We start from the raw sequence: 26,601 nt of genomic DNA on the forward strand, positions 1-26,601 counted from the left end.
CGGAGTTGCCTTTCTGCCTTGTCCTGTGGTCCATGAGGGTTGTGGAGGCGTGAAAGGTCTGAGGAGGGCCAGACGTGTCCAGGGAGGCGGAGGGGAGGGGCAGGTAATGGGCAGTGCTCGCTGTGAAGTGCGCAGGGGGCTTGGGGAGGAGGATCATTGGCAAAGTGACAGAATCATGCCCAGCAAGCAGGAGAAACCTAAACACTCCCCTTCGCCGCCGCCTCCTGAGGACGTGAGTTCTAGCCTGGGTTCAGCCATTGACTTGGAGATCCTGGCCAAACCTTCTCCCTTTTTGGGCTTCCATTTCCTCCCCTTTAACATGAAGGCCTTGTAGGGAAGTCATAGGGATTATAAATTCAATTTGAGTGAAGTTTAAAACCATATATTTTATGATAAAGCACCTTTAACTTAAGATGGCCAGAGCACTGACACTGATATGATATATTTGCTGTAAAGAGAATTATGAGAGTTTTATTTTTCTGATATTAAAAGTTACTTAATGAAGACTTGTTTCCATTAAAAAAAATAAAATGAAGGCCTTATGAATTAGAAGCGTGGCTCATTGGTATGAGTCAGATACTGTGGTAGTATCTGGCTAGGGTTTTTTTGTTTGTTGTGTTTTGCTTTTGGTGCAAAAAATTTATTAAATGAAAATGGACGTGGATACAAAGGGCATGTGGTACGTGAGTGAGACATGTTCTGAGCCAGCCAGACTCAAGGTTGCAAGGCCACTTTTTTTCCAGCTTTACTGAGGTATAATTGACAAAATTGCAATATAGTTAAAGTGTACAGCATGATGATGTGATATATGTATACATCGTAAAAGGATTCCTACCACTGAGTTAGCTAACACATTCGTCACCTCACATACGTACCCTTTTCTTTCTTCTGATGAGAACACAAGTTCTATTCTCTTAGCAAATTGCAGTTATATAATACAGTATTATCAACTATAGTCAACATGTTATACATTAGATCCTCAGACCCTATTCATCTTATAACTGAAAGTTTGTACTCTTTTACCAACTTTTCCCTATTTTCCCCCAACCGTAGCCCCTGGCAACCATTTTTTGAATCTCTGTTTCTATGAGTTCAACTTTTTTTTTGTGTGTGTGTGGTATGCGGGCCTCTCACTGTTGTGGCCTCTCCCGTTGCAGAGCACAGGCTCCGGACGCGCAGGTTCAGCGGCCATGGCTCGTGGGCCCAGCCGCTCTGCGGCATGTGGGATCTTCCCGGACAGGGGCACGAACCCGTGTCCCCTGCATCGGCAGGCGGACTCTCAACCACTGCGCCACCAGGGAAGCCCTCCAAGGCCCGTTCTTGACCATGGTGTGTGCTGCCTCTGGGCACACTGTCCTGTTGGTGAGGCTGTGTCTTGCCGTGTGACAGGGAATGGCCTTGGGCCCAGTCTGAGCTCTGAGCCTGTCTGAGCCTTCCTGTGTGTGTCTGGAGCCAACTCCAGTTCTAACCTTGGCTAATGATGATGTCTATGGCAGAGAAGATGATGAGTTTGGGGGTCTCTGGGCCTGGGGGCTATGTCAGTTTCTTTTCTGCACAGGAAATTCCCAAAGGTCCTCACTTGGATTGACACATACTCCTAATCCAGAAAGAACTGCGTGTGTGCCTCTGCCTGAGGCTTGTAGCATCTCTGTTGGTCTGTCAGTGTTTCTCCAGCCTGATGAGATCTGCAAATAATGTGACCCCCTAGGGAACCCAGGTGACAGCACTTCCTTCTCCCAAGTGAAGGTTAGGCTGTCCAAAGCCAACCCAGGGCCCCTTAGTCCTAGGAGTAGGAGTCAAGAAGTTAGGTCCTAGGGCAGTCAGGCTGAGGCAGGTGGACTGACAACAAATGGATGAGCGGATTGAATGAAGGATGGTGGGACAGGGCTGTTTGGAGCTGTACTGCACCCCTCCTCCAGGCATTCCCCACTATGGGGCACCCCTTCCTCCTTCCTTTCCCTGACTCACCCCTAAACTTCCTTTTTGGACAACAGCTTCTAAACCTTTTCCTCATTACCGTCGCAAGAGTGTCAGAGACTTGGGACTTCTTAACGCATCCCAGTGGGTAAGACTCTGCGCTTCCACTGCAGGGGGAACAGGTTCGATCCCTGGTCGGGGAACTAAGATTCCCTCATGCCCCAGTGTGGCCAAAAAAAAAAGGTGACTCATACCTGAAAATCGCGCTTGAACCATTTCCCACCTTAGAAACACCGAGGGCAGGAGTTGCCCACGGTCACACAGTGAGTCCGGAGCCGGAAGAGGAATCCTGGTCCGGGACACTCACATTCTGGGCTCCCCTCCCAAGATGGTACTGGGATGTCTGATAGTCTCTCTGCTGGGTGTGGTATTTCCCTCTCACATCACCCGCTTCTCTCAGTGGATTATCCCCGCACGCCCGCCCCACAGGGCGGCAATGAGCCAGTCTACGGGCTCCCCTACTTCCTGTGGCAGGACGTCAGTCCACTCGGTCCCCAGTTTCCCATAGGATGTCTAAAGTACCTTCAGGGCTGCTGCCCACCCCCGCCCGCTCACCTCTGGCTTTGTCTTTTAGCCACCGTCGGCGCCTACGGCTCTTGGACCCCTCTTGGGCCCTTTTCGCGGTCGGGGCCCCACGGACCAAGGCGGTTCCGTCCCCCTAGCTTACTCCATCAATCCTATGTGGTCCCCGATCCCGGGGCTAATTCCAGAGGCCAGGGCCGAATCCAGTCGCCAGTCCCGGCCCCTAGGGCCAATCCTTGCTATCGGGCCCCCAACACCACCCAGTCCCGGACTTGCTCCTCTCTGGGTCGCGCCCCAAGAGCAATCCGGGCTTCACTCCATTGCGGGGCCCCGCCCCCCATGGCTAAGGACTGAGGCCTGGCCCCGCCCCCTTACGCGCATCGAACAGACCACGGACCAACAACAAATGCAGCCCTGGAGGCGGCAAAAGCGTCTTTCTGGCCAAACTAGTGGGGAGTCCCGCGGGGGTCTCTCCAGCGGGGAAGCCTGGGTCTTTTCACGTGTTGGCTGTCAGCGTCGTTTCCCCACTGCACTTGCCACATAGGAATCATCTAGAACGCATCCGGCCCACCCGCTGGAGCAGGAGACAAGGCTGCTGCTGAGCCTCCTTCTAGGGGCGAGGGGCCCGCCAGGTCCTCAGGCAGTTGGAAACCGGGCGGGGCGACAGTGCCTGAGGCAAAGCTCTGTCTGTGAGCCATTGGAGGGGGAAGCCCCGCCCTTTCCTCCGCCTTCTGTCCTCTAGTTCTCCTATTCTCTTTCTCAGGGTTCTTTTCTCTGCCCTCTCCTTTCTGGCGAGAATGGAAGTGAGTGGATGGTGGACCTAAGAGTGATCAATGACTGCGCATTGGTCCCGAGCTGCGCATCGCCTCGCTGGAGGGAGAGAGGGCGTGGCGCCAGCCTCGGAAAAGGCGGGAAACGGAGGAGGCTCGAGGCTCGCGCATGCGCACAAATCAACTCTTTCCGACGGTCCCAGAGAGGCGGCTTTGGCCGAGGCGGCTTTGGCCGTGGCGGCGCTGTGGTGAAGGTGTCCCTTGAGACTGGGTTCGGGAGGCCCAGGGAAACCGCTGTTTATCTTTAGCACCAGAAGCACCATCGCTCCCCTCCTCCCCACCCTCCCAAAGCACACGAGCAGCCGTGGCACTGAGAGACCCGGATGACCCTCTTCTCCTCAGTCCTGAGAGAGGCGGCCCAGCCCTTCCGGGGGACACAGGCCTCTGGGCTGAGACCCCCATTACCAGCCTTCGGACTAACCGTCCTCACAGCGCCCTCAGCTTCCGGAGTGCGGCCGCCTTGTTTCCCCCCCTCTGGCTATCTCACCGAGTCTCCCCACGTTCCCCGGAGAGAACTTGCGCCCCACCTTGTGCAGGGCAGGGCTTCTGAGCGCAGAGAAGGAGCTCAGGGCCCGAGCCTGCTCCCCGGGGGCACCATGGCCGGCTTCGGAGGAGGGGCAGGGATGCTGCCGCCAGTGGAGTCTTGTGCCCACGACCCGCCCACGCCGCTCCCCCAGCTCTCCCTCCCGTCAGCGCCGACCTTGCCTGGGACTTGGGCGGAGCCCCAGCGCCCCTCCCAGGCGCCCCCTTCCTGAGATCACAACCCACGAGGCCATGGGCCCGGCGGGACTGGGACTCGCTGGGGACAAGTGTCCTCCTGCCCACTGGACAACCCAGAGAGCTCAAGGGTCGCTCCTGCCCGGTTTTCGGCCTGGCCTGCGTGGACACTCGCCGAAGGTAAGGGTCCACGTTCAGCAGGGTGCTGCGGTGGCCCACTTGGTGCCCGCCCCGGAGCGGTGCTCAGAGTTGGGGGCCCAAGGGATGAGTACGGGCCCCTCGCCCAGGGCCTTCTTTAGTTTCTGTTTGATTTCCCCCAGATCCCCGCCGGGAGGCAGCCTGGAGCAGGGGAAGGAGTCAGAGGCTCGCTGGGGGTCCTGGCTTGGCCAGCCCCTAACTGCCCAGCCTCCTGCAGGATCCCTCTCTTCTCTAGGGCTCAGCTTCCTCCTCCGTCAAATGGGGCTGTCGATCTGTGTCTGCAGGACTGTTGCGGGGTCACCTGAGCTCACCTGACATTCTGGCAGGCCTAAGTTCTTCCTGAGCAAATGAATGACCATCCCTGGGAGGCCCCCTTCCTCCAAGCTCAACTTACCTGGGTTCCGGTAGTGTCTGGGGTTCTGGCTGCTGGTTTTCTTACTGGGTAATGACGTCCCACCAAATCCCGACATCACTTCATAACCAGGTTTCCCCTTGAAGACCGGCTTCATTCCCTGGGCCACTGTTCCACCCCTCTGGGCTGGCGAGTTGGTCTCTAACGTAAACCCTAAATCCGAATCTGCACCAGAATCTACTACCCGTTCAAGAAATGTCTTATGTTCTGAGGCCGGTTGCTGCATGGATGGTTCGTTTGGTTTTGACAGAAATTGCCACTCAGCCAAAGATCCCTCTTGGGATTTGGCTCCCTGGGCTGGAGCTGCGTGCTGGGCTGTAGGGTCTGACTGTCTCCGTCTCTCTTGGGACCTCAGTTCTGTCTGGGCAGGTGGTCCATTTTGGGGTCCAGGTCCTACCTGGGCTCCAGCTCCCTCTCTCAATTCCAGCTCCTGTTGAGTTCTAGAATCTTTTCCCGGCCCAGGTCTGTGCTGTGAGGCAGCTTCCTGTTTCCTGAAGGGCAGCCTTTGGATGGGAGGTGACTGCTGTGGCGCAGGCTCCTGTGGGGCAAGACATTCCTGCTGCAAAGCAGATTTTTGCTGTGCTCGAGGTTCCTGCTGGGATTCAGCTCCATGTTGGGCAAGGGGTCTTTGCTGTGCAGTGCGCTTCTGTTGGGTATCGGGTCCCTGCTGAGCCTTAGATGCTGGCTGAGCTGTGGGTGTCTTTTCTGGCCCAGACTCTGACTGGGTGATAGGTGTCTGGTGTGGCTCAGGTTCCCAGTCAGGCCTAGAAACTAACTTAGAGCCTGGCTCCATTGTTGTTATTTCCCTGAAGGGAGATGTTGATCTCCCAGGCTTCATCCTTCTTGGCCCCCACAGGCCTCCTTTGTCACAGATCCCTCACTGATTGCTCATGATGGCTCCTCCCTTTGGGTTCCACTCCTTCATCCTGGCATCCCTGCTCTTCCTAAGGCAGTTGGCACGTGGGCTGACCACAGCTGCCTCCCCACTCCTGTGCCAAATGAAGCGCTCATGTGCCTCCTGCTGTGGGAGGAGGGATTGGGGGCAGCGGGAGGCTGAGAGCCCAGCACTCTCCTACCAGAGGAGGCCCCACTCACCACTCAGTTAAAATGTTTCTTCTCATAAGGCCAGCACCCCAACTTAGTCCTCTGTTTCATCTGGATGACAGAAGCCAGATTCTGGAGGAGTGTTCCTTTTCTGTTCTCTCCTTCTGATGTTTGAGGAAAGGGTCAGAGAGGGAAGCAGGAGCTACCCTGTTGTAATTGTTTCCTCTTTATTCATTCATACAAATGGTTTCCACTTTAATTTCCTTCTATTATCGTTCTGATCATTTTACTCCCATGTTTAAAAATGAGAAAGACTGGGGCTTCCCTGGTGGCGCAGTGGTTGGGGGTCCGCCTGCCGATGCAGGGGACATGGGTTTGTGCCCCAGTCCAGGAAGATCCCACATGCCGCGGAGCGGCTGGGCCCATGAGCCATGGCCGCTGAGCCTGCATGTCCAGAGCCTGTGCTCCGCAACGGGAGAGGCCACAACGGTGAGAGGCCCGCGTACCGCAAAAAAAAAAAAAAAAAAAAAAGGAAAATAAAAATAAGAAAGACATCTCATTTTTACATCTTGAAGCTGTTTTGAGTGGCATTTGAAATCTTCCACACCATCTCTCTAGCCTTCAACTATGCCTCTGCACATATGTCTTCTGTAGTAGATTGGAAACTTACAGTCAGATGACCGTTAATGATGGTGATGATGATAATCATAAATACTAGAGGCATTTTGTGTGCTAGGAAATGGTGCCAGGTTTTCTTTTTTTTAAACCTATATTATCTTTAGTAGGACAATGTCTGATTCATTACTTTAACTGCTTTCTTTGCCCCACCTAGCTCTTACCTCAGAAAGGTTTGTTGAATGAGTAAAAGAATAAAAAGTTGGAAACTGGAGTGAGATTGAAGGTGGTGTTGGATAGAGGTGTGTGTATAATCTGGATTGAGTTTGGAATGAACAGGGTAAAGTGGGTTGTCTGGATTGAATGTGAGTTTCCAGACCCCATTTGAAAATGATTTTGACCTATTACATTTAAATATATTTATTGACTTTTGTTTACTACTTGCTTGGTTGTATTTAAGACCCAGTGGGACCAGCTAGGCAATCAGAGATTCCCGGTAAGTAAATTTAAGCCTGGGTAAGGGGAGGCCTCAGGAAAAGACTGACAAGAAAAGAAGCCACTAGAGGGGGCAATAATCTTGGGGAACATGCTTTTTGGGATGATTTAGGGAGTAGGGACAGGGATGGGGAGCTTGAGGTGGGAGAAGAGCATCTTCTAGGTGCGCTCACTGCCTTGTTGACAGAATGTTTTATCGGGACGGTGGGATCTCAGAGCTCCTATAAGGGCAGAGCAAAATTTGCCAGCTGACATCGTCTGAGAAATTGCTGGCAGGCTCTGGAGGGTTTGGTTGGCTTCTTGTGGTGTCTTTGGTGCCCTAGGGTGAAAAGAAAAGGGAGAGACTACTGTTAAAAACATTTTTAGAATTTATTTTTTATGAGAGCTTTTAAAATGTTAAAAGTAAGACTCATCCCATGGAAAAAATTAAAATGAAAAAGTATATCCAGTAAAAAGTTAAAGGATGCCCCAACCTCAGCTGCTACTCCTCATTCTGTAGAGCTAACTGTTGTTACTAGTTTGCTACATAGTTTTCCATATATTTTTGTATATAAACATAATAGTTCACTTTAAAAAACAAAATGAGCTTATCCTATACATATTGTTTTTGCTATGTTCCTTTAACAAATCTTTTTTTTTATTATTTTTTTAACAAATCTTTTATTATGGCACGTCTATTTTCTTTTCTTTATGGCTTTACCACCTACTTATACATTCCTATATAATTTAGTTTAATTTTGCCTTATTTTAAACTTTATGTATATCAAATCATGCTATAACTATTCTCGCTTATTTTTTTCTCTTCTGCTCAACATTATGTTGCTTTATTATTGTTCATTCTCACAGATATATAATATTCAAATATACCACTACTTATTTATTCACTGACCAATTTTCAGTTTGGGATAGTTATAAACAATCCTGCTATGAAATCCTTGTTCATTTCTTCCACTGTACATAAGCAACATTCCTTTTGAGTATGGAATTGCTAAGAGTGGAGTTGCTTGGTCACAGAAATTAAACTTTAGTAGATAACTACCAGCACTTTCTCAAACTGATTTACCAATTTACACTCCCTTTAGCAGGAGATGATAGTTTCTCTGTTCTACTCTCTGACAATACATGGAATTATCAGACATTAAAATTGTTGCCAATCCTTGGAATTGACATATATACACTAATATGTATAAAGTGGATGACTAATAAGAACCTGCTGTATAAAAAAATAAATAAAATAAAATTCAAAATTGTTGCCAATCTTATGATGTAGAGTGATCTGTTTTTTAAAAAAATAAATTTATTTATTTATTTTTGGGTGCGTTGGGTCTTCGTTGCGGTGCGCGGGCTTCTCATTGTGGTGGCTTCTCTTGTTGTAGAGCACGCGCTCTAGAGCGCAGGCTCAGTAGTTGTGGTGCACGGGCTTAGTTGCTCCGCGCATGTGGGATCTTCCCGGACCAGGGCTCGAACCCATGTCCCCTGCGTTGGCAGGCAGATTCTTAATCACTGCGCCACCAGGGAAGTCCCTCTGCTCGGTTTTAACTCATATTTTCTCAGTTACTAGAAGGGTTGAGTGCCATTTCACATGTTTATTAGCTATTTGGATTTCTTGTCTCTGAAGTGCCTACTCAACTCTTTTGCCTATTTGTTGTGTTTCCTGCCTTCCTCTCATGGATCTATAGGAATTACTTATCAGTCTGAATATTAATCCTTTATCGATATTAATATTTGCAGACATACCCCTACTCTTCTTCTTCTTGTCATTTTCTTTTGATGACCAAAATTTCTTAATTTCAATAAAGTCAAATTTATTAATCTTTTCTTTATGACTTATAATTTTTGTTACTTGTTTAAGAAATCCTTTCCTACCCCAAGGTCATGAATATAGCCTCCAATATTCCCTTGTAAGTTTGTCTTTCAAATTCAGACCTTTAATTCACTGAAATTTATTTTTGTGATGGGCTTGAACTAGGGGGCTTCTGCACCTTTTATTCACTTAATATATTGTGGACATCTTTCCAATCAACATGACCTACCTAATTATTTTTGACAAGTGCAGAACTGCCCAATTTGCTCTTGATGAATTTTTTATTGAGGTATAACTGACATCTAACATTATATTAGTTTCAGGTGTACAACACCATAATTTGATATTTGTATATATTGTAAAATGAACAAACTATAAGTCTGTTAATAATGAGCATTTAATATGTTCATTTGTCACTACAATACTGCTATAATTAATATTCTTGTACATATATCTGAATATTCGTGCTAATATTCTATACTAGAGATTTCTTGAAGTGAGATTACTGGTTAAAAGGTACACACATTTAAGTTTGCCTCTCAGTGTTGCGGCCTCTCCCGTTGCGGAGCACAGGCTCTGGATGCACAGGCCCAGCGGCCATGGCTCACGGGCCCAGCCGCTCCGCGGCATGGGGGATCTTCCCGGACCCGGGCACGAACCCGTGTCCCCTGCATCGGCAGGCGGACTCTCAACCACTGCGCCACCAGGGAAGCCCCACACATTTAAGTTTTTGATAGGTACTACCAAGTATTATTTTACCTCCGTCAACAGTGATAAGGATCTAGATTCATCCCATTCTTGATAATATCATAACATCAATCAGTTTACCTCTTGCCAATATTCTTTTTATATGACATTTATTTATACCTAGACTAGGGAGGAATCACATTTTGTTTGACACCAACACCGGTGTCATTGTCAGAGATCAATGACCGGTCCCCAACAGCCCCATCTGCCTCCACTTTGATAAGCAATGGCATTCTATCATTAAGGAATTTGGTTAAGCCTCTCTAGTATTAGGAGAATTGCATTTTGCTTTTCTTTCTCTTCCTATTTCCCCACAAGTTGACACTGAGTAGAAAGGGCTGAGAAGTGTGCTTATCCTGGTCTTCATTTCATTTCTCTTGTCTCTTCACAACCCCTGCTTCAGCCCTAGTTGATTCCACAGAGTGACTCTGGTTTAAGGAAGGTCATTCTTTTGCAACTTACTGGTTTTCTTCACTCTGCCCTTGAAATGATCACAGGGACACGGCTTCTTTGGCAGCCTGGGCACTGCCATGAGTTTTCTTTTAGGGGCTCTCAGGAACCAATCTGAAATTAAGGGAGTTGCTGCTTAGAAGGGTTAATAAGTTTGAGGCAGGGCTTTACTTGCCATCTTCCTTGCCTCTCGATTCGTTTTCATACTGCAGTGGGTGTGGGAAAGGGTCAACCCAGCACAGTGAAGGTATCCAGTTACATGAGCACCAGGGTCTCTAAGTTGTTTGCCTGACCTGTATGGGCAAGGATTTGGTGGCAGGTTTGGAGGAGGCATCAGGGTATCATTAGGGAGACTGAAAAATGAGGAATAAGACCTAGGTGTCTGCTTTTTAGTGGCTGCTTTACCTCAAGCAAGCTTGCCTCTCTGATTTAAGTCTTACCTGTGAGTAAAATAAGGTTGAGAATGGGGTCCAGGAAAGACTTGGAAGGCAGCCCTGGGTTGTTGGGGAAAAGAGGGTAAGGGAGAGGGGGCAGCCAGAGATTCAGCCAGCTCCCCGCTGGACCTTGGAGGAGTCTGGTTCTTACATGAAACTCAGGAAGAAAATAAGTGTTGGTGCTGCATGTGGTGGTCTTGTGGAGAGGGGAGAGGGTGAGGTCAGCTCAGATAACATCTGCTCCGGTCCCAGAGGGATTCAGGGGAACAAGCTGGGATCTGATGGCGTATCGCTGTTGTCAATACTGGATTACTGACCTTTGCACTCACATTCTTGGCCTCCGTCCTGGACCCACCTCCCAGAAGCCTGGCGTTGGTCCCTATGGCCTCTGGCAATCCCTGTAGGAAGAAAACTGGTCACTTCCAGTCACTGGAAAGGGAAGGGACCAAGAGAATTGGTCCCGCATCATCGTGCTACCGAGGTCAGCGTAGCTCCGTTGCTCTTCCTTTTTACTCAGGGATCTAGGGTGCTTCAAGAGAGGAGTATTTTAAATGGATAAGGAATTGAGGTTTAAAATCTGGCCTAGAGAAAAGCTTAGCTGGAGGTAGGTGGAGAAAGAATGGCTTCTGGATGGAAGAGAGGACAATAGGTAGGGGTTAATCAACACCTTACAACCTCCCCCCATTAAGATCCCTCCCTACACATATTAAAATCCTCATGACCTAAGGAATGAGAGCAAGGAGTAGATTATTCCATAGACCAGTCAGGAGCTTCACCAGACCTCCACGTTCTCGGTTGTATTTGAATCCATAATCCCAGTTCAACTATAAGAGGATGGTATTTACCTTTGTTCCTCTGCAACAAATCCATTCCTCTTTTGGCCTCTATTCAAGTCTGTCTTACCACCTGATGCTATCTTATTCCCATTTTGTGATACCTAAAATATTTTTATGACAATCAAGTATGATGTTTTATAGAGATTCTGGGACTAGAACTGGGTCCAGATGATGCTTCCTCTGTACAGGAGTTGCTCATATCTCCTGCCAGAATTAATTACGGTTTCCCATGGTTCCCCGTCACATTTCAATACAGCTCTATCCTTGCACAGTTATAGTTTGTTGTTTGAAATGTGTTGTGGACTGAATTGTGTCCCCCTAAAATTCATTGAAGTCCTAACCCTTAATAACTCAGAATGACTGTATTTGAGGATAGGGCCTTTGTAGAGATGATTAAGTTAAAATGAGGCCCTGATGGTTGGGCTCTAATCCAATCTGACTGGAGTCCTTATAAGGAGAAGAGATTTGGGCGCACAAAGAGACACCAGGCATGTACATGCACAGAGGAATGACCAGGTGAGGAAATAGCAAGGAGATGGCCATCTGTAAGGCGAGGAGAGAGCCCTCAGAAGAAACCAAAGTTGCTGACACATTGATCTTTGACTTCCAGCCACCAGAATTGTGAGAAAATAAGTTGCTGTTGTTTAAGCCTCCCAGTCCGTGGTATTTTGTTATGGTGGTCCTAGCAAACTAAAAATTTTTCTTCCTCACTAGACTCTGAACCAATGGCTCAGTGGTCATTCAGCTACATGGCTCCTGACACATGGTAGACACGTGGTAAATGTTTGTTTGATAAGCGGATGAACAAGTTGTCCAGAGAGGGCCCTTAGAGCAGCATCCGGTTCAATCCCGCTCTCCTATTTCCCAAACTCTTTCTGCCCTTCCTGCCACACAGATGAAGGGTGTTGCATCATTTCTCCAAGTGCTGGTTTCCAAGTGTTTTCGTGTGCTATTTGGAGTGGCGTTAAAGTAATTTCAACGGGCATAACCCCAGCTGTCTAAACTTTTCTACTATATCACTGTCACCTGATCTCTACTTCTGGTTCCAGAGAAAAACCACAGAATATTAGAGCCAGAAGGAAACTTGGAGATCATTAGTGGAACCCCTTCACTGAGAAGTTTTTCTTTTTCATTTTTAATGCAATATAACTATATTAGAGAAAATTTGTAAAGTAAAAATGAAGAAATCTTTACCCTTATCAGCTGTTGGAATTTTGGTGTGTTAACTGCATATAATTTTTTTAAATTAATTAATTTAATTTATTTATTTTTGGCTGCGTTGGGTCTTTGTTGCTGCCCGCAGGCTTTCTCTAGTTGCGGCGAGCGGGGGCTACTCCTCGTCGTGGTGTGTGGGCTTCTCATTGCAGTGGCTTCTCTTGTTGTGGATCACGGGCTCTAGGTGCGCAGGCTTCAGTAGTTGTGGCACGCAAGCTCAGTAGTTGTGGCGCATGGGCTTAGTTGCTCCGCGGCATGTGGGATCTTCCTGGACTAGGTCTTGAACCTGTGTCCCCTGCACCGGCAGGTGGATTCATAACCACTGCGCCACCAGGGAAGTCCCTGCATATAATTTTTAAATGAAGTGATAACCATAGTATGTGAGCCAATTTCTTTTTGTTCACTTTATAAGCTTGTTCCTTTGTTTTCCTACAACATTTATAACAGACATTTTGAATGACTGACTAACACTCTCAAGTATATGTGTTTCCGATTATTTAACTCTTCTCTCATTGCTGAATATTTAGATTGTTTTATTTTTGGAGATTGATAAATTTCTTTGTGCTTGTAACCGTTTTCCAAATGTTGGATTGCTGCCTTGGGCAAGATTTCCCAAAATGGAATTACTGGGTCAAAAGTTATGAACAGTTTTATGTTTCTTGATATCATTACCAAGTTGTTTTTAAAGCATTGTACTAATTAACTAAATCACCATCTCTTAGTTTCAGGTGAGAAAACTGAGGCCTAGAGAGAGCAAATGAAATGCCCAAGTTCACAAAGGTAATGGTGACACACCTGGAGCTAAAACCTTGGTCCAAGGCTCCTAGTCTGCTGTTCTTTCTGCAGCCCTACATGACCCTAACTTCATGCTGTAACTGAAAACGAAGGTATTACTATAATATTATGTCCTCCAAGTGTCAGTCAGACATTTTTGGACCACCTTAATGATTTTTGCTATAACTTATACCACCTTTTCTACTATTTACTTGATACTTTTTTCTAAATAAATTTAATTTACGTAAGAGCTTCATCCTATGCAATGTTATCTGTGAGATTATGGGTTTATACATGCTTAGATTGTTCTCCTAACATGCATTAAAATAAACATATAACTATTAAGGTAAAAGCTTATTTCTGTTCTACGTAAAATCAGCTTTGGATAATATTAATACAGTAGAATAGCATGGACTTTATATCCTGACAGACCTGGGGTCAACTGCTTGCTCTGTCAGTTAACTATGTAGTCTTAGAGAAGTCACTTAGCTTCTACGATCTTTGGTTCTCTGGTTTGTAAAGAGTGGATATTAGTATCCACCTTGCAGTGTTGTTAGGAATAAAGGAGCTACTGGGGCCTGGGGCCCAAATAGGTGCTCAGTACACGATGGGTATTATTGTGGTTATTATTGCAGACTTCTAGTTATTTCCCAAAGGGAGTGTCTATGCTGGAGTATTAGGCTTACTGCTTTTTGCTGACTTGGATGTGTAAAGAAGTTACTTCCACTTGTTAGGTTTTGCAGTAGCTCTATTATTATTTTGACTTCTCATTTCCGCTACTTACTAGCATTGTGATTTTGGACAAGCTGCTTACCTTTTCTGTGCCTCATTTACATAATTTGTATTGGATTGGCCAAAATGTTTGTTCGGGTTTTTGGTAACATCTTACCCGCATGAACTTTTTGCCCAATCCAATAAAACGGGGCTAAAAAAAGTACATTGGTGTGTGTATGCACACATCTGTCCACCAGAGGGCCTAGATGCAATAGCCCTTGTAGCCATGGGCAATACCTAGTGCCCAAGGTTTGTGCATATCATTCCCTCATGAAAGGAACCAGGGCTCCGTGGACAAATGGATGACGCCAGGGCTGCGGAAGGGAAGTACAAGATGAGGCTGGAACATCTCGTGGTGTGAGAAAGTCAGGAACTGCTAAAGAAATGACATGTCAAAAAGACACCAAAGGGCTTCCCTGGTGGCGCAGTGGTTGGGAGTCCGCCTGCCCATGCAGGGGACGCGGGTTCGTGCCCCGGTCCGGGAGGATCCCACATGCCGCGGAGCGGCTGGGCCCGTGAGCCATGGCCACTGGTCCTGCGCGTCCGGAGCCTGTGCTCCGCAACGGGAGAGGCCGCAGCGGAGAGAGGCCCGCGTACCCCCACCCGAAAAAAAAAAAAAAAAAAGACACCAAAGCCACCTGGAGCTCAGTGGCCAGCTTTGGGACAATATGAGCGACGTGGTGAATAAGGATAGTAATAGATTATAATCCACAAATATCCCCAAGTCTTTACTTATAAAAATAAATAATGGTATACCTAAATAAATGGGAAAGAAGGAACAGCTCTTTCTTATAGTAGAATCTTAATTAATAAATGTAGAAGGAATGATGGAAATAGAAAATCACTGCTTTGCTAAGACTCTATAATACCTGTTGTAGGCAAGAATCATCAATGGATTTTAAAAATTAACGGGCAAAAATATGATGAGAAGAAACAGGCTATTTGCATAGTCTCAAAGTATCTCTCCACAGGATACTTATTAACTACAATGAGAAAATAGTACCTTTATGGACACCACCTTAAGCAGTGTTCAAACGTAACATCACCCATCATGAGAGATACTGTTCTCGTGGGCCTTCTGATGTGCTGCACTGAGAAGGCAAGTATCGCTTCTGTGGTATTAGTGCCAGAAATGCATAATCTGAATTTAGTCATGAGGAAACATCAGATAAGCCCAAATTGAGGCACATTCTACAAAATAACTGACAGTACTCTTAAAAATGTCAGGGTCCTGAAAGACAAGGAGAGCTGAGAACGTGCCTAGATTGGAGGAGACCAGGAGAGATGATGCCTTTCTTCAGTGTAGGATCCTGGATTGGATTCTGACCAGGAAAAGGACGTCAATGGATGATTAGCAAATTCTGAAAATTCGTACATTAGTTCATAGTATTGTATCATTGCTAATTTTCTGGTTTTGATAATCATATTATGGCTATGAAAAAAACTGTGTGGGGGTTTTTGGATCTATTGGAACTCTGATTCTTTTCACAACATTTTTAAGTCTGAAAAATGAGAAGTTAAAAATAAAAAAGTACACTACATTTCTGTGAGGACACAATGAAGTAGTATGTATAAAGTGTTTAGGAGAAGCCTGCCACATAGGATTGTTTAACACATGGGAGCTATTTATTATAAATAATTTTATAATTAATAAGTAATCTTACAAGGAATGAGTATTCTATTATTGTAAGTAATTTATTTCTTAACATTGTCATCGGTTCTCTTTTTTTTTCCTCTTCCCTGTGAAAAGCATATTAAACATGTATGTGGTTATTTGAAGAGATAAAGCAAGATCAGATTTTATTTGGAGAATTTTTGGGCGGGAGGGTTGTGTAGTGTTTTATTTCTTCTTGCCAGACTTGGTCCATCATTGCAAACTCCCCTTGCCTGGGAAACAAAAATTGAGCCTAGCCACCACCGGTCCCCTCTGGTTTGTAATCGCGCCACCTGGCAGCTCAGTGAGCTTTCCCTAGTTCGTTGTTCCTGTGCCTTAGTAGGTACTTTAGAAATTTTACTCAGTCCATTTACTGAACCCTTATTAGGTTCACATTATCCATAGTTTACTCTTCACAACAGTTGCACACGCTAAGTGGTGTTTTATTCATTTTAAGAAGATAAAACTGAGGCTGAAAAATGTTAAGCATCTTGTCCAGGGTTTCAAAGTAAGTGATGGAGCCAGGATTTGGATCGCGGTTCCCCTCAATGCAAGTCTGAGTCTCAAGGTCCAGGTGAGTCTAAACGTGTCGCCATGTTTGAGAATTATTGGTAGAGAGCAGTGACCCCACCGGGCAGTGGTTCCCCCTCCAGGGGACATTTGGCAATATCTGGAGCTATTTTTGGCTGTACTAACTGGGCGGGGCAGGGTGGTAGGGGAGAGGCTGCTCTTGGCTTCTAGCAGGTGGAGGCCACATGGATGTTGTTAAACAGGTTACAAAGCACAGAACAGCCCCCTCACCCTCACAACAAGGAATTATCCAGCCCTAATGTCAGTGGGCCTGCTATGAAATGCGGGTGTCGAGTCTCCTAAGGGCAACATTTTGAGCTCAGAAACCTGAGGATTTATTCTTTCACTTTGCGAATATTTACTGAGCACCATGTGGGATAGTGTGAGGGATGTGGAAACAATACACCAGATTGTGCCAGAGGGGAGGTTACAGTGTAGAAGGGCAGGGGTGGAGGTGGGAGAGGCACACCAACACCTCAACTTAAGGTAGAACATGAAAAGGGCAGAGAGTCGAGTTAGGGTTAAGCTTGTTCACAGGCGGGAGGGCTCACATGTGGTCCTGGGACGAATCAAGGGAGGCTGTGGGAGGAGGGGGCTTGGGGTGGGTTTTGTGAGCGAAGCTGAGCTGGTGGGAAAGCACAGGAGCAGCTCGGGAGCAGCCCGAGGCCTAGCTGAGTGGAGCACAGAGCACTTAGTGCGAGGAGGGCTGGACTGGAAAGGCAGCTGTGGCTGCAGCTTGGAATCCAGGCTGAGGACTCTAGCCTTGGTGTCTGTCCTAGTGGTGGAAAAACCTTCGCTTCCAGAATGGTGGTCTAGGCCCCAGGGCTGGGGGGCCCAGCAGCTTCCAGAGAGCTCTCTCTGTAAGGGAGGGAACGTTGGAAATTGGGGTGGAGTAGGGAGAACTCCTGATTTTTGGACAGAGTTGATGCTCAGTATATAACAAAGCTATTTCACCTCAAAGTAGCCCTTGGGGAGATGTTCCCCTCGAGAGCAGACATAGGTCGGGATGAGGTCTCTTCTGCACAGCTGTTCTGCTAAGGGCTAGGCCACTTCAGCTGTAGTGAAAAGTGGAGCCGATTCGGAGCCCCTAACCCAGGGTCTGCTTCCCAAAGGTGAGCTGTTCAAACAGGGCTTGGTGTGCCTACAGTTTCAAACACGGGTACTACCTGGTGGTGTGATTTTTCTAGTTTATCACCATACCGTGAAATAGCATTAAAAATTGTTGGGGCACATCTGGTGCACTGTAACGAATACAGTCGAGGATGACTTACTGTCTGTGGTTGTACAGTTGCCTTCAACACCCTCCCACCACTGCCTCCAAGCCTGGCCCTGGGGACATTCATTACCTCTAGAGCAGGGACTGGGGGGCAGGTGAGGCAGCAAATCTTTGTTGGGCCATTATTTTTTTCTCCCCCGCCAGCTACAGTTGCAGACACTTCCATACACACGGGCTTCTTTAACTCTCCCAACACTCTTTGGATTTATGTACAGTTCTTTCCTTTTTGTAAGTGAAGAAACAGGCACTGAGACAGGCTAACTTGCCCCTAATCCCTGTAACCTAAAGGGGCTACATTTTACTGCATGTGTGGTCACGTTCTTTTCTGTTTTGCCATGTTTCTCCCCCCTCTTTATCTTTCATAGAAAAAAAGAAAATTTTTTTTACCTGTATTTGAGCTGCTGCGGACCGTGGACACCAGCATTAGCGGCAGCAACAGAAGGAGGGAAGAGATTAGAACTTTCATTTCAACTGTTGGTGCTGCTGTGCGTTGCTTGAAGAGTGTGTGGAAGGTTCCCAGTGAGAGGGTCCCGAGTTCTTGGAGTGGCTCAGGCCGTGCGTGGTACGTGGCTTGGGGGTCTGAGCCTTACTCCCAGGCCAGTGTTCCCACTAGAGGGTGAGAACGGCCAAGTGACGCTGGTCTCATTAGGTAACTGGACCATGTGATTTATGGGAATCTGGAAGGTAAAGGTGGCCAAAGAGAAGGAGTGAAGCATATTCTTAGGAACAAGGGAGGGCGACTGATAACTTGGCAGCAGTTCTCAGCCCCTCCCGTCCTCCCTCCCGCCTCCCTACCCGCCAGTGTGCTATGATTTCTTCCCCAAGTCTTTTTCCTTGTTTGAATTTCCTAATACATGTGAGTGACATTTTCTAGCTTAGTATCTGGCAGGAAAGAGAGTGCTAAGGGCTGGCAAAGAGAGACTCACACGGCGTGTTTCCCCTCTGTCCTCCCCACTCCCGTCCTTGGATCAGCAATAGCAGTGTTGTTTGGGAAGTTGCTGTGTCCCCACTGTTTACAATTTCCTCCAATTCCGTGGCCATGTAAGGAGGTAAGCAGAGAGGATCAAGGAGGAGAGGCTCTTCTCTCTTGCCCCGAACCCTGGCCTGGAGCACCGGGTCAAAGCAGGCCTCCTTGTTGGTCAGGCAGGTGGCTGTGGGCTCGTGGCTCCCGCCTAAAGGAGAGGGAACTGGGTTGGTGGAAGACCCTCAAGGCTTCATGTCCAAGAGGGTTTGAGGAACAGGAACCACAGCGGGGAAGGTGTTTGCCCAGGCTGCTGGGGCTCTTGTTTCAGACCTTGTCTGGAAACAGTCCAAAGCGCAAGGAGGTGATACTACTTGGAGCAAACATCGAGGGTACACAATACCAGCACTTACTGAGTGTGACTCATTCCAGAGGCTTCAGGAAATGGGTTCAAAGATGGGGGGAGGCTGGGCTTAAGTGCTGGGTGATATTTATGGGGCTGAGGGGAAGGTTAACAGGAAGTCCTCCCTGGCTCCTCCAGGCAGGAGTGAGTAAAGGTGATGTGACTTTTGTTCCAGCCAAGAGGAGGGAAGAGGCCAGGCATGGTTTTTGTTTGCTCATTCTTACCCTCTCAATTTCAGATTATTTCTGCCTATGGACATGTTGGAGGGTTGATTGTAGGCTTTGCTACTACAAAGTTTATAAAGCATCTGCAGGCGGCAGGCACTGTGCTAGGCAGTGGAGATTGTCCTCGAGTTGGAGGCTTGGTCTGCGCTTGGTCTGATGTAAACCACCGATGTGGCTTCTCCCTGGAAAAGAGTCAGACTCTTCTCTTGTTAATATTGACAACTAATTAGAGCTCGTCTTGAGAACTTTAGTTGTGTAAGCACAGTCTTTGTGACTTACAAAGTTCCCCCTCCAGGAAGGAGGTAAGGGGAAAGTGGGAGAAATAACCATTTTCCCACTGTTATTTGGTTTCCCCACTCTACAGTATATGTAGTAGACATTCACAAATGCTTGTTGATTGACTCCATGCTTCCTGTTGCTCTAAGAAGAGTCATTTATTCATACACACATTCAGTGAGCATTTGAGTCCATAATGTATGCCCGGTATTTGCAGGTGGTGACTCCCGCGAAGAAGAAGGTGTGACGCTATCTCTAAGGAGCTCCCACTACACACATAGACCCGTGGAGAGTTAGTCCAGCTGCTCCACTTTATGGAAGCGGGAATGAAAGCTCAGGGAAGTTATGTGACTTGTTCAAGATCACAGTCAGTTATCCTCAAAGCCAGGGAAGAAAAACTCAAGTTTCCTGACTCGCTGGAATGTCTGCTAGTATGCGGCTGCCGGGCTGCTGCATGTGCTGGTGTGGTGAGCTCTGGTAGGAGAGAGAGGACATCAGAATAAAGTGGGAGCCCACCAACATCTTGGATTATCCAGAGAGAAATGTCTGGTTGAACCTTGACTGCAAAAATCGGGGACACTTGCGTTCTCTTTCTTTTTCACTTTGAGCTTGAAATGAGGAAAACGGGAGCCCAGAAAACCCAGAGTGGACAGTCTTCACAGGGGGTTGACGAGATGGGCCCCCACGTCTGTGTTCACCTCTGTCAAAGTGTTTCTCATGTAACCGCAATGCTCTGGCTTTGGACTGGTTTCCCTCCGTACCTGGCCCTCAGTGAGGGCAGGGACCAGGTCTGATTCATCCTTGTGTCTCCAGCGCATAGTGCATCGCAGGCTCTAATAGATATTTCTTAAAAATAAAACAACAGGGGCTTCCCTGGTGGCGCAGTGGTTGAGAGTCCGCCTGCCGATGCAGGGGACACGGGTTCGTGTCCCGGTCCGGGAAGATCCCACATGCCGCGGAGCGGCTGGGCCCGTGAGCCATGGCCGCTGAACCTGCGCGTCCAGAGCCTGTGCTCCGCAACGGGAGACGCCACAACGGTGAGAGGCCCGCGTACCGCAAAAAAAATAAAAAATAAAACAACAAAAAGTATACACCTACACAGCTATGGGATGACTGGGTAGCAGCACAAGTCGAGAACCCATCTCCTCACATGAGCTGACGTGGGATTTGGCTTTCTAAATACAGGTGAAGTGCTCAGAATGGGGATGTGGGTCGTCCTGTTCCTCTGCTGCTGTGCTTGGGACACTCCCAGGACTCAGAGTTTCTGCTCTGGTTGACACACTTCACTTGCCCTTCAGAAGGTGACAGGAGAGTACAGGGAACTTCCGAATATGTCCTTTTGGAAATGGCTGAGGGGAGATGGAAGGGCGTATGGTGGTTGTTCACAAGAATATGAAGGTCTGTTGTGTGAAAGGTATGAGGCTTATTTCTGTGCCTACACAGAGTGGCCGCAGGCTTGGTGAGTCTGCATCAGACACACTTTGGCTCAGGGTGAGAGACAACTGTCAGAGCAAAGTAAGTTTCCTTGGAATATTACAAGTTTACTGATGGAGTTCAGGTGGGGGCTGGATGTCTGAAAATAACTGTCACAGTGATTTTTTTTTTCTTGAAGTTTCCAAGGGTAGAGCTTGGTCTGGATTCCCACTAATACCACATTTTATTAGGTATTATAAAATCTGCCCTTTGAAATGTGACATTACTCTATGATGTAGGCCCAGGTCTGTCTGACAGTTACTTCCAGTCATTGTGGGTGGTTGTGATTCTCTTATCTCATCTGTGACTTAGACGTCACCCCCCTCTGCCAACCCTCCCGCCTCCTTTCCAGGTGAGAACGGTAAGATCACGTGCATTTACTGATCATGACCACAAGGCGGCAGCGCTGCCCCATCCGTGTTTCTGAAAACCCTACAGGGATACGGGCAAGCCTGAGAGCTCTGCTTAGGATCAGGAAAAGGGCGCAAGTGAAGTGATGAGGTAAATTTTTTTTTTTTCCCCTGCTAAGTGACAGAGTTGAGGTGAGTCTGAAACCATTGCATCGTAGAAGTGGCAGACACTTTAGAGAAGTGACCCAAACTTTAATGTGCTTACAGATCACCTGAGTATCTTGTTCAATACAAATCTGATTTTTCTGGCGGAGCCTGAGATTCTGCATTTCTAATAAGCTTTTGGATGATGCCGTTTCTGTTGGTTATTGGTCCCCACTTTGAATAGCAAAGCCTAGAGGTCATTTAGATTAATTCTTCCTTCCCCCGATTTATGGATGAAGAGAGGCTGTATTTGTCTTTGTCTTTCTGACTTATTTCACTTAGCATAAAGCCTTTCAAGTCTGTCCATGTTGCTACAAATGGCAAATTTTCATTCTTTTTTATGGTTGAATAATATTCCATTGTGTGTGTGTGTGTGTGTGTGTGTGTGTGTGTGTGTGTGTACATATATATATATCACTTCTTCTTTATCCATTCGTCTGTTGATGGGCACTTAGGTTACTTCCATACCTTGGGAATTGTAAATAACGCCGCTATGAACATTGAGGTGCATGTATCTTTTCGAATTAATGTTTTTGTAGTTTTTTTGGTTATATACCCAGCAGTGAAGTTGTTGGCTCATATGGTAATTCTATTTTTAATTTTTTGAGGTACCTCCATACTGTTTTCCACAGTGGCTACCGCAATTCACGTTCCCACCAACAGTGTAGGAGGGTTCCATTTTCTCCACATCTTCTCCAATATTTCTTTTTTGTGTTCTTTTTTTTCCTTTAATATTTATTTATTTGGCTGTGCCGGGTCTTAGTTGACGCACAAGGGATCTTTAGTTGTGGCATGTGAACTCTTAGTTGCGGCATGTAGGATCTGGTTCCCTGACCAGGGATCGAACCCAGGCACCCTGCATTAGGGGCATGGAGTCTTAGCCATTGGGCCACCAGGGAAGTCCCTATGTTCTATTTGATGATAGCCATTCTGACAAGCGTGAGGTGATACCTCATTGTGGTTTTGATTTGCATTTCTCTGATGATTAGCCACGTTGAGCATCTTTTCATGTGCCTTTTGGCCACCTGTGTTTCCTCTTTGGAAAAATGTGTATTCAGTTCTTCTGCCCGTTTTTTAATTGCGTCGTTTGCTTTTTTGATGTTGAGTTATATAAGCCGTTTATATGTGTTGGATGTTAACACTTTATCAGTCATATCATTTGCAAATATTTTCTTCCATTCAGTAGGATGTCTTTTTGTTCTGACGATGGTTTCCTTTGCTATGCAAAAGCTTTTAAGTTTAATTAGGTCCCATTTGTTTATTTTTGCTTTTGGAGACAGATCCAAAAAAAATATTGCTGTGATTTATGTCAAAGAGTGTTCTGCCTGTGTTTTCCTCTAGGAGTTTTATAGTATCCAGTCTTACATTTAGGTCTTTAATCCATTTTGAGTTTATTTTTGTATATCCATCATAGCTATGTTTTAGGTGTTTGCTAACATAAAATACATGTGAGAATCACCTGGGAGCTTTTCAAAATATAAAGCCCAGGTCTCACTCCAGACATACTGTATCAGCTTCTTTAGTGATGGTTTATAGGCTTATGAATGTGGAAAGTGTTCCCTAGGTAATTCTGATTTATACTCCTAACTAAAACCCACTGCTTTTAGACTTAAGTCTTACTTCTTATAGCAGAGGTTCTCCATCCTGGCTACACATTAAAAGTATCTTGGAAACTTTAAAGATTACCAGTGCCTGGGTTCCACCCCACACCAATTAAATGGAATCTGTGGGTGTGGTCTGAATACCAGTTGTTTTTAAAATTTTCCCAGTCGTTTCATGTGTAGTCCTATTTCCCATTGGATTTCTCCCTCTCTTCTCTTGTGGCATTTTCCATTTCTACTTCTGTATTATGATTTTTTATGTCTTCTCTCTTGTCTTCTGCTTTATATTCCCTGGGGTAGGGACCCTGTAGTTCTCACTTCTGTATCTTTCATGGGGTCTAACACTGAGACCTGTAGCACAGTAGGTGCTCCATAAGGATTCCGTGAACACGTAAATTGGTCATCAGGAAAAGATTCTCGATCACAGGTTGGTCAGGAATCTGAGGTTTACACGTTAATGCTACAGGGTCCTCATCTTCCCCACGGTTGGAGTTTTTGCTTGTGATGACTGGTGTGGGTAACTGCTCCATGAGATAAGAGAAAGGACATTGCCCTGTTTGGTAGTTGATTTCAGGCATATTATTGGGACTAAGAATTCTATGTGTGTATGGGGAAGAGGATCAGGGATGGATAAGGAGACAGAACTAATTAGAATGGAGGAATAATACTAGAGAGTAGTGGGAAAGGAAGTAAGAAGTATTAGTAAAGAGGAAGAAATTTGAACTCATCTGGTAGACCAGGGGAGGTCACTGTAGGTTCTTGCGTAGGAGAGTGGACCAGTTTGTAGGAAGGCAATGAGGCAGTAGTGTGCAAGGGAGATTTCAGTAGACACCAAAGATGAGAATTCAGTACTGGAAGCAGTATTTCCAGCAGAGGTGTTGAGGGCCTGGGTTATTTAGGTGTATGGGAATGGAGAGAATGACATAACTGAGAGAAGTTAAACAAGGAATCAACAGGCTTCGACGATGTATTGAATCTAGAAAACGAAAGAGCAAGGGCTGAGGAAGCAGTGGCGTCACTGAGAGGAATGAGTGACCTCTGGGGGAAAAGCCAGTTCAGATGGGGAGCAATTTCAGAAGGTATTTGGATGTGAGTGTCATGAGTTCTGGGAAGTAGACGGGCTAGAGATATAGATGAAGGAGCCCCCTGCAGAGAGGTCATGGAAGCTGTGGAAAGAGGGTGGTGTGGAGCGAGACGAGCAGGTCTGAGTAGGAAATCTGAGGTCGGGGTGCAATGCACAGGTGGGGCTGGTAGGAGGAGAGTGTCCAGAAGGAAGAAGTTGTGTGTGGTCTCAGATGTGGTAAAAGTGAACAATGTGAGGACGGTGAAAGTACCTTTGAATTGGCCAAGAGATGGGTGCTGATCTGCTGCTGCTTCCTGTGGTCTTGGGAAGGGAGCCAGCACTGCAGAGGGCCAGGAGAAACCAGGGCATGAGGAAGGAGAAAGACAGCACACGCTTCAATTGCTTGGAAGTGAAGGAAATGAGATAACAGGCTAATTAAGGAATGAAGGTTACCCAGGTTAGAAGAGCTCTGACCCTCTGAGGGGCAGAAAGAAAGGAACAGGGTACAAGGAAGAGAGGGTGCTAGAGAGATTTCTATACCCCTGAAGCCGTGGAGACTGTTGGAGTGAAAGCTGTATCGCTGCATCTGACTCACTGGAGCCACCTGCGTGGGAAGTGTGATTTGTCCCTAGTAAAGAGGCCAGGAGATCTTCTACTCATGAAGTCATCTTCTGTCCCAGAGGAAGACAGGCAGCTTCTCCCAGGCAGGTTGGAGCTGTGGCTTGTTGCTCTAGAGAGACGCACTTTGTTAGCAGGTGTGCAAATGAATTGAGCGAATTCTCTGATCACTGGATCAGATACCATGTGGACTTAGAAATAGGCTCACGCTGACTCCCTATTAAGCAATTCCTGTTTCTTCTACCTGTAAAGAAAACATTGTAGAAAATAGTACCAACTGTGAGGCAGCATGTTGATGCCTGATATATAATTTTTATTATAAATATAGAGCAAATTTTACAAATAATTCAGAAGCGGCCTTAGCCAGGCAAAATTAAATTACACAGAATAGCGTGGATGAGGGGAGGTATATACAGTCTGTGTCAGGGTTAAAAAACCCTGAAAGGGGTACCTGAGTACAGAGAATTCCCAACCAACCCTCTTTGAGGGGGCCAGTTCCACACAGCATTAGATCAAGTAATGAATATGGAATAAAACCTTTCTCTCAACAGCCTCAAGGAGGTTCCATCCATGCAGAAGGAGGCTGGGTGGGAAGTAGACGTGCCTCTCCTTCTCCTGCTTGTCCTTTTTATGCTGACACATTGGGTCTCATAGACCCCATGGGAGAAAACAAATTTCAGAGGCTTTCACGAAGCCCAGAGCTGAGCTATAATCCTCCCCTTGTGTCCTAAGGAGCATCAGCACCAGTGCAGCTTTCTAGGTTGTAAACAAGGCCAGCTGCATGGGTGGTCGTGTCCCCTTCAGGTGCTCCTGCTTCTCAAGAACCAAACACACCTTAGCAGAGGCCAAGGTTTCCTGAGAAGGTGAGTGGGGCAGATGGAACGTGCACAGGCAGAAACGTGGAATAGAATGGTGCTGATGGTTGGTCTGAGGTGCCTAGAAACTGAGCGAGATCCCTTTCTGGCCATGAATGTAGAAAACTGCTTCTTCTTATTTTCTATGTGGAGCCCCTGACATAAAAGGCTTGAGGAGCTTCTGGCCAGAGGGACTTGAGGGGTTTTGGTGGCGTCTTTCACCTAAGGCAGTCAGATTGGCTTACACAGCAAATTAAGTAAACAACCCCTTTCACATAGAAAGGAGTTACAACAATTAAAATTGCAGAATGTCTCAGAAGGAAGGGGAAAAACTCAGTACCACAAACTGTGCATTCTTTAGCAATTATTTAGATCATCTCTGAAGGGTAGCTTTCTGATTCCTTTCCCAAGTCCCAGCAGATTGTATGTGTTAAGAGCCAACTGCCCCCTAAAGCAATAACCCCTTCCTCTGTGGGCACTTCCTGGAGTAAAGCCCATAAAGTTATTTAAACGTACCTGCATTTTTTGCATTTTTTATTAGGAATTACTTATGGACCTAGACAAGTAGTTTTTTAGTTTCTTCTAGTAGGTTCTCTGAAGAAGAGTTTTCCAAAGGGCCTAGGTGGTGTTCTAGGTAAGCAGCAAGGTGTTTAGGCCCTGATCCTGTAGGTAGACAATCCTGACGGTAGACAAAGGTGTAGAATTTGCAGTCCTAAATTGGTTATATATGTATTTTCCTGTGGATTTATACTGGACTTTGAAGAGCTAGGAGGAGCTTTTCCTTTTCCTGTTTCTCTCTCTTCTTTTCTGGCACATGCATTTCAGTGCATAAGGACATAACTCTCAAGGTTATGGCAAATTCAAGTTAGACTCCAATAGGACAGGACTGGGGTGGGAAGGAATGAGTGTGCTCTGAATACGCAAGTTTAAAACTGGTCTAGGGCTTCCCTAGTGACATAGTGCTTAAGAATCCGCCTGCCAATGCAGGGGACACGGGTTCAATCCCTGGGAAGATCCCACATGAGGCGGAGCAACTAAGCCCGTGAGCCACAACTACTGAGGCCCACACACCTAGAGCCCGTGCTCCGCAACAAGAGAAGCCACCGCAGTGAGAAGCCCGTGCACCACAACGAGAAGAGTAGGCCCCGCTCGCCGCAACTAGAGAAAGCCCGCGCGCAGCAACGAAGACCCAACACAGCCAAAAATAAAAAACAAACAAATAACTAAATT

General features: G+C 46.6%; 1 protein-coding gene across 1 annotated transcript; it reads right to left on the reverse strand.

Annotated features, from left to right (window-relative positions):
• Positions 1–6,750: 6,750 nt before the first annotated feature.
• Positions 6,751–18,040, reverse strand: CXCL17 (C-X-C motif chemokine ligand 17). Its single transcript, XM_033845069.2, has 4 exons — positions 17,732–18,040; positions 10,563–10,643; positions 9,824–9,925; positions 6,751–7,129 (listed from the first exon to the last, which is right to left on the reverse strand). Exons 1-4 carry the CDS (start codon positions 17,808–17,810, stop codon positions 7,032–7,034), a joined length of 360 nt encoding a protein of 119 aa, XP_033700960.1. The 5' UTR covers positions 17,811–18,040; the 3' UTR covers positions 6,751–7,031.
• Between the last annotated feature and the right edge of the window lie 8,561 nt (positions 18,041–26,601).

This window comes from Tursiops truncatus, chromosome 19 (genome assembly GCF_011762595.2).
Source record: "Tursiops truncatus isolate mTurTru1 chromosome 19, mTurTru1.mat.Y, whole genome shotgun sequence".
NCBI classification, from domain to species: domain Eukaryota; kingdom Metazoa; phylum Chordata; class Mammalia; order Artiodactyla; family Delphinidae; genus Tursiops; species Tursiops truncatus.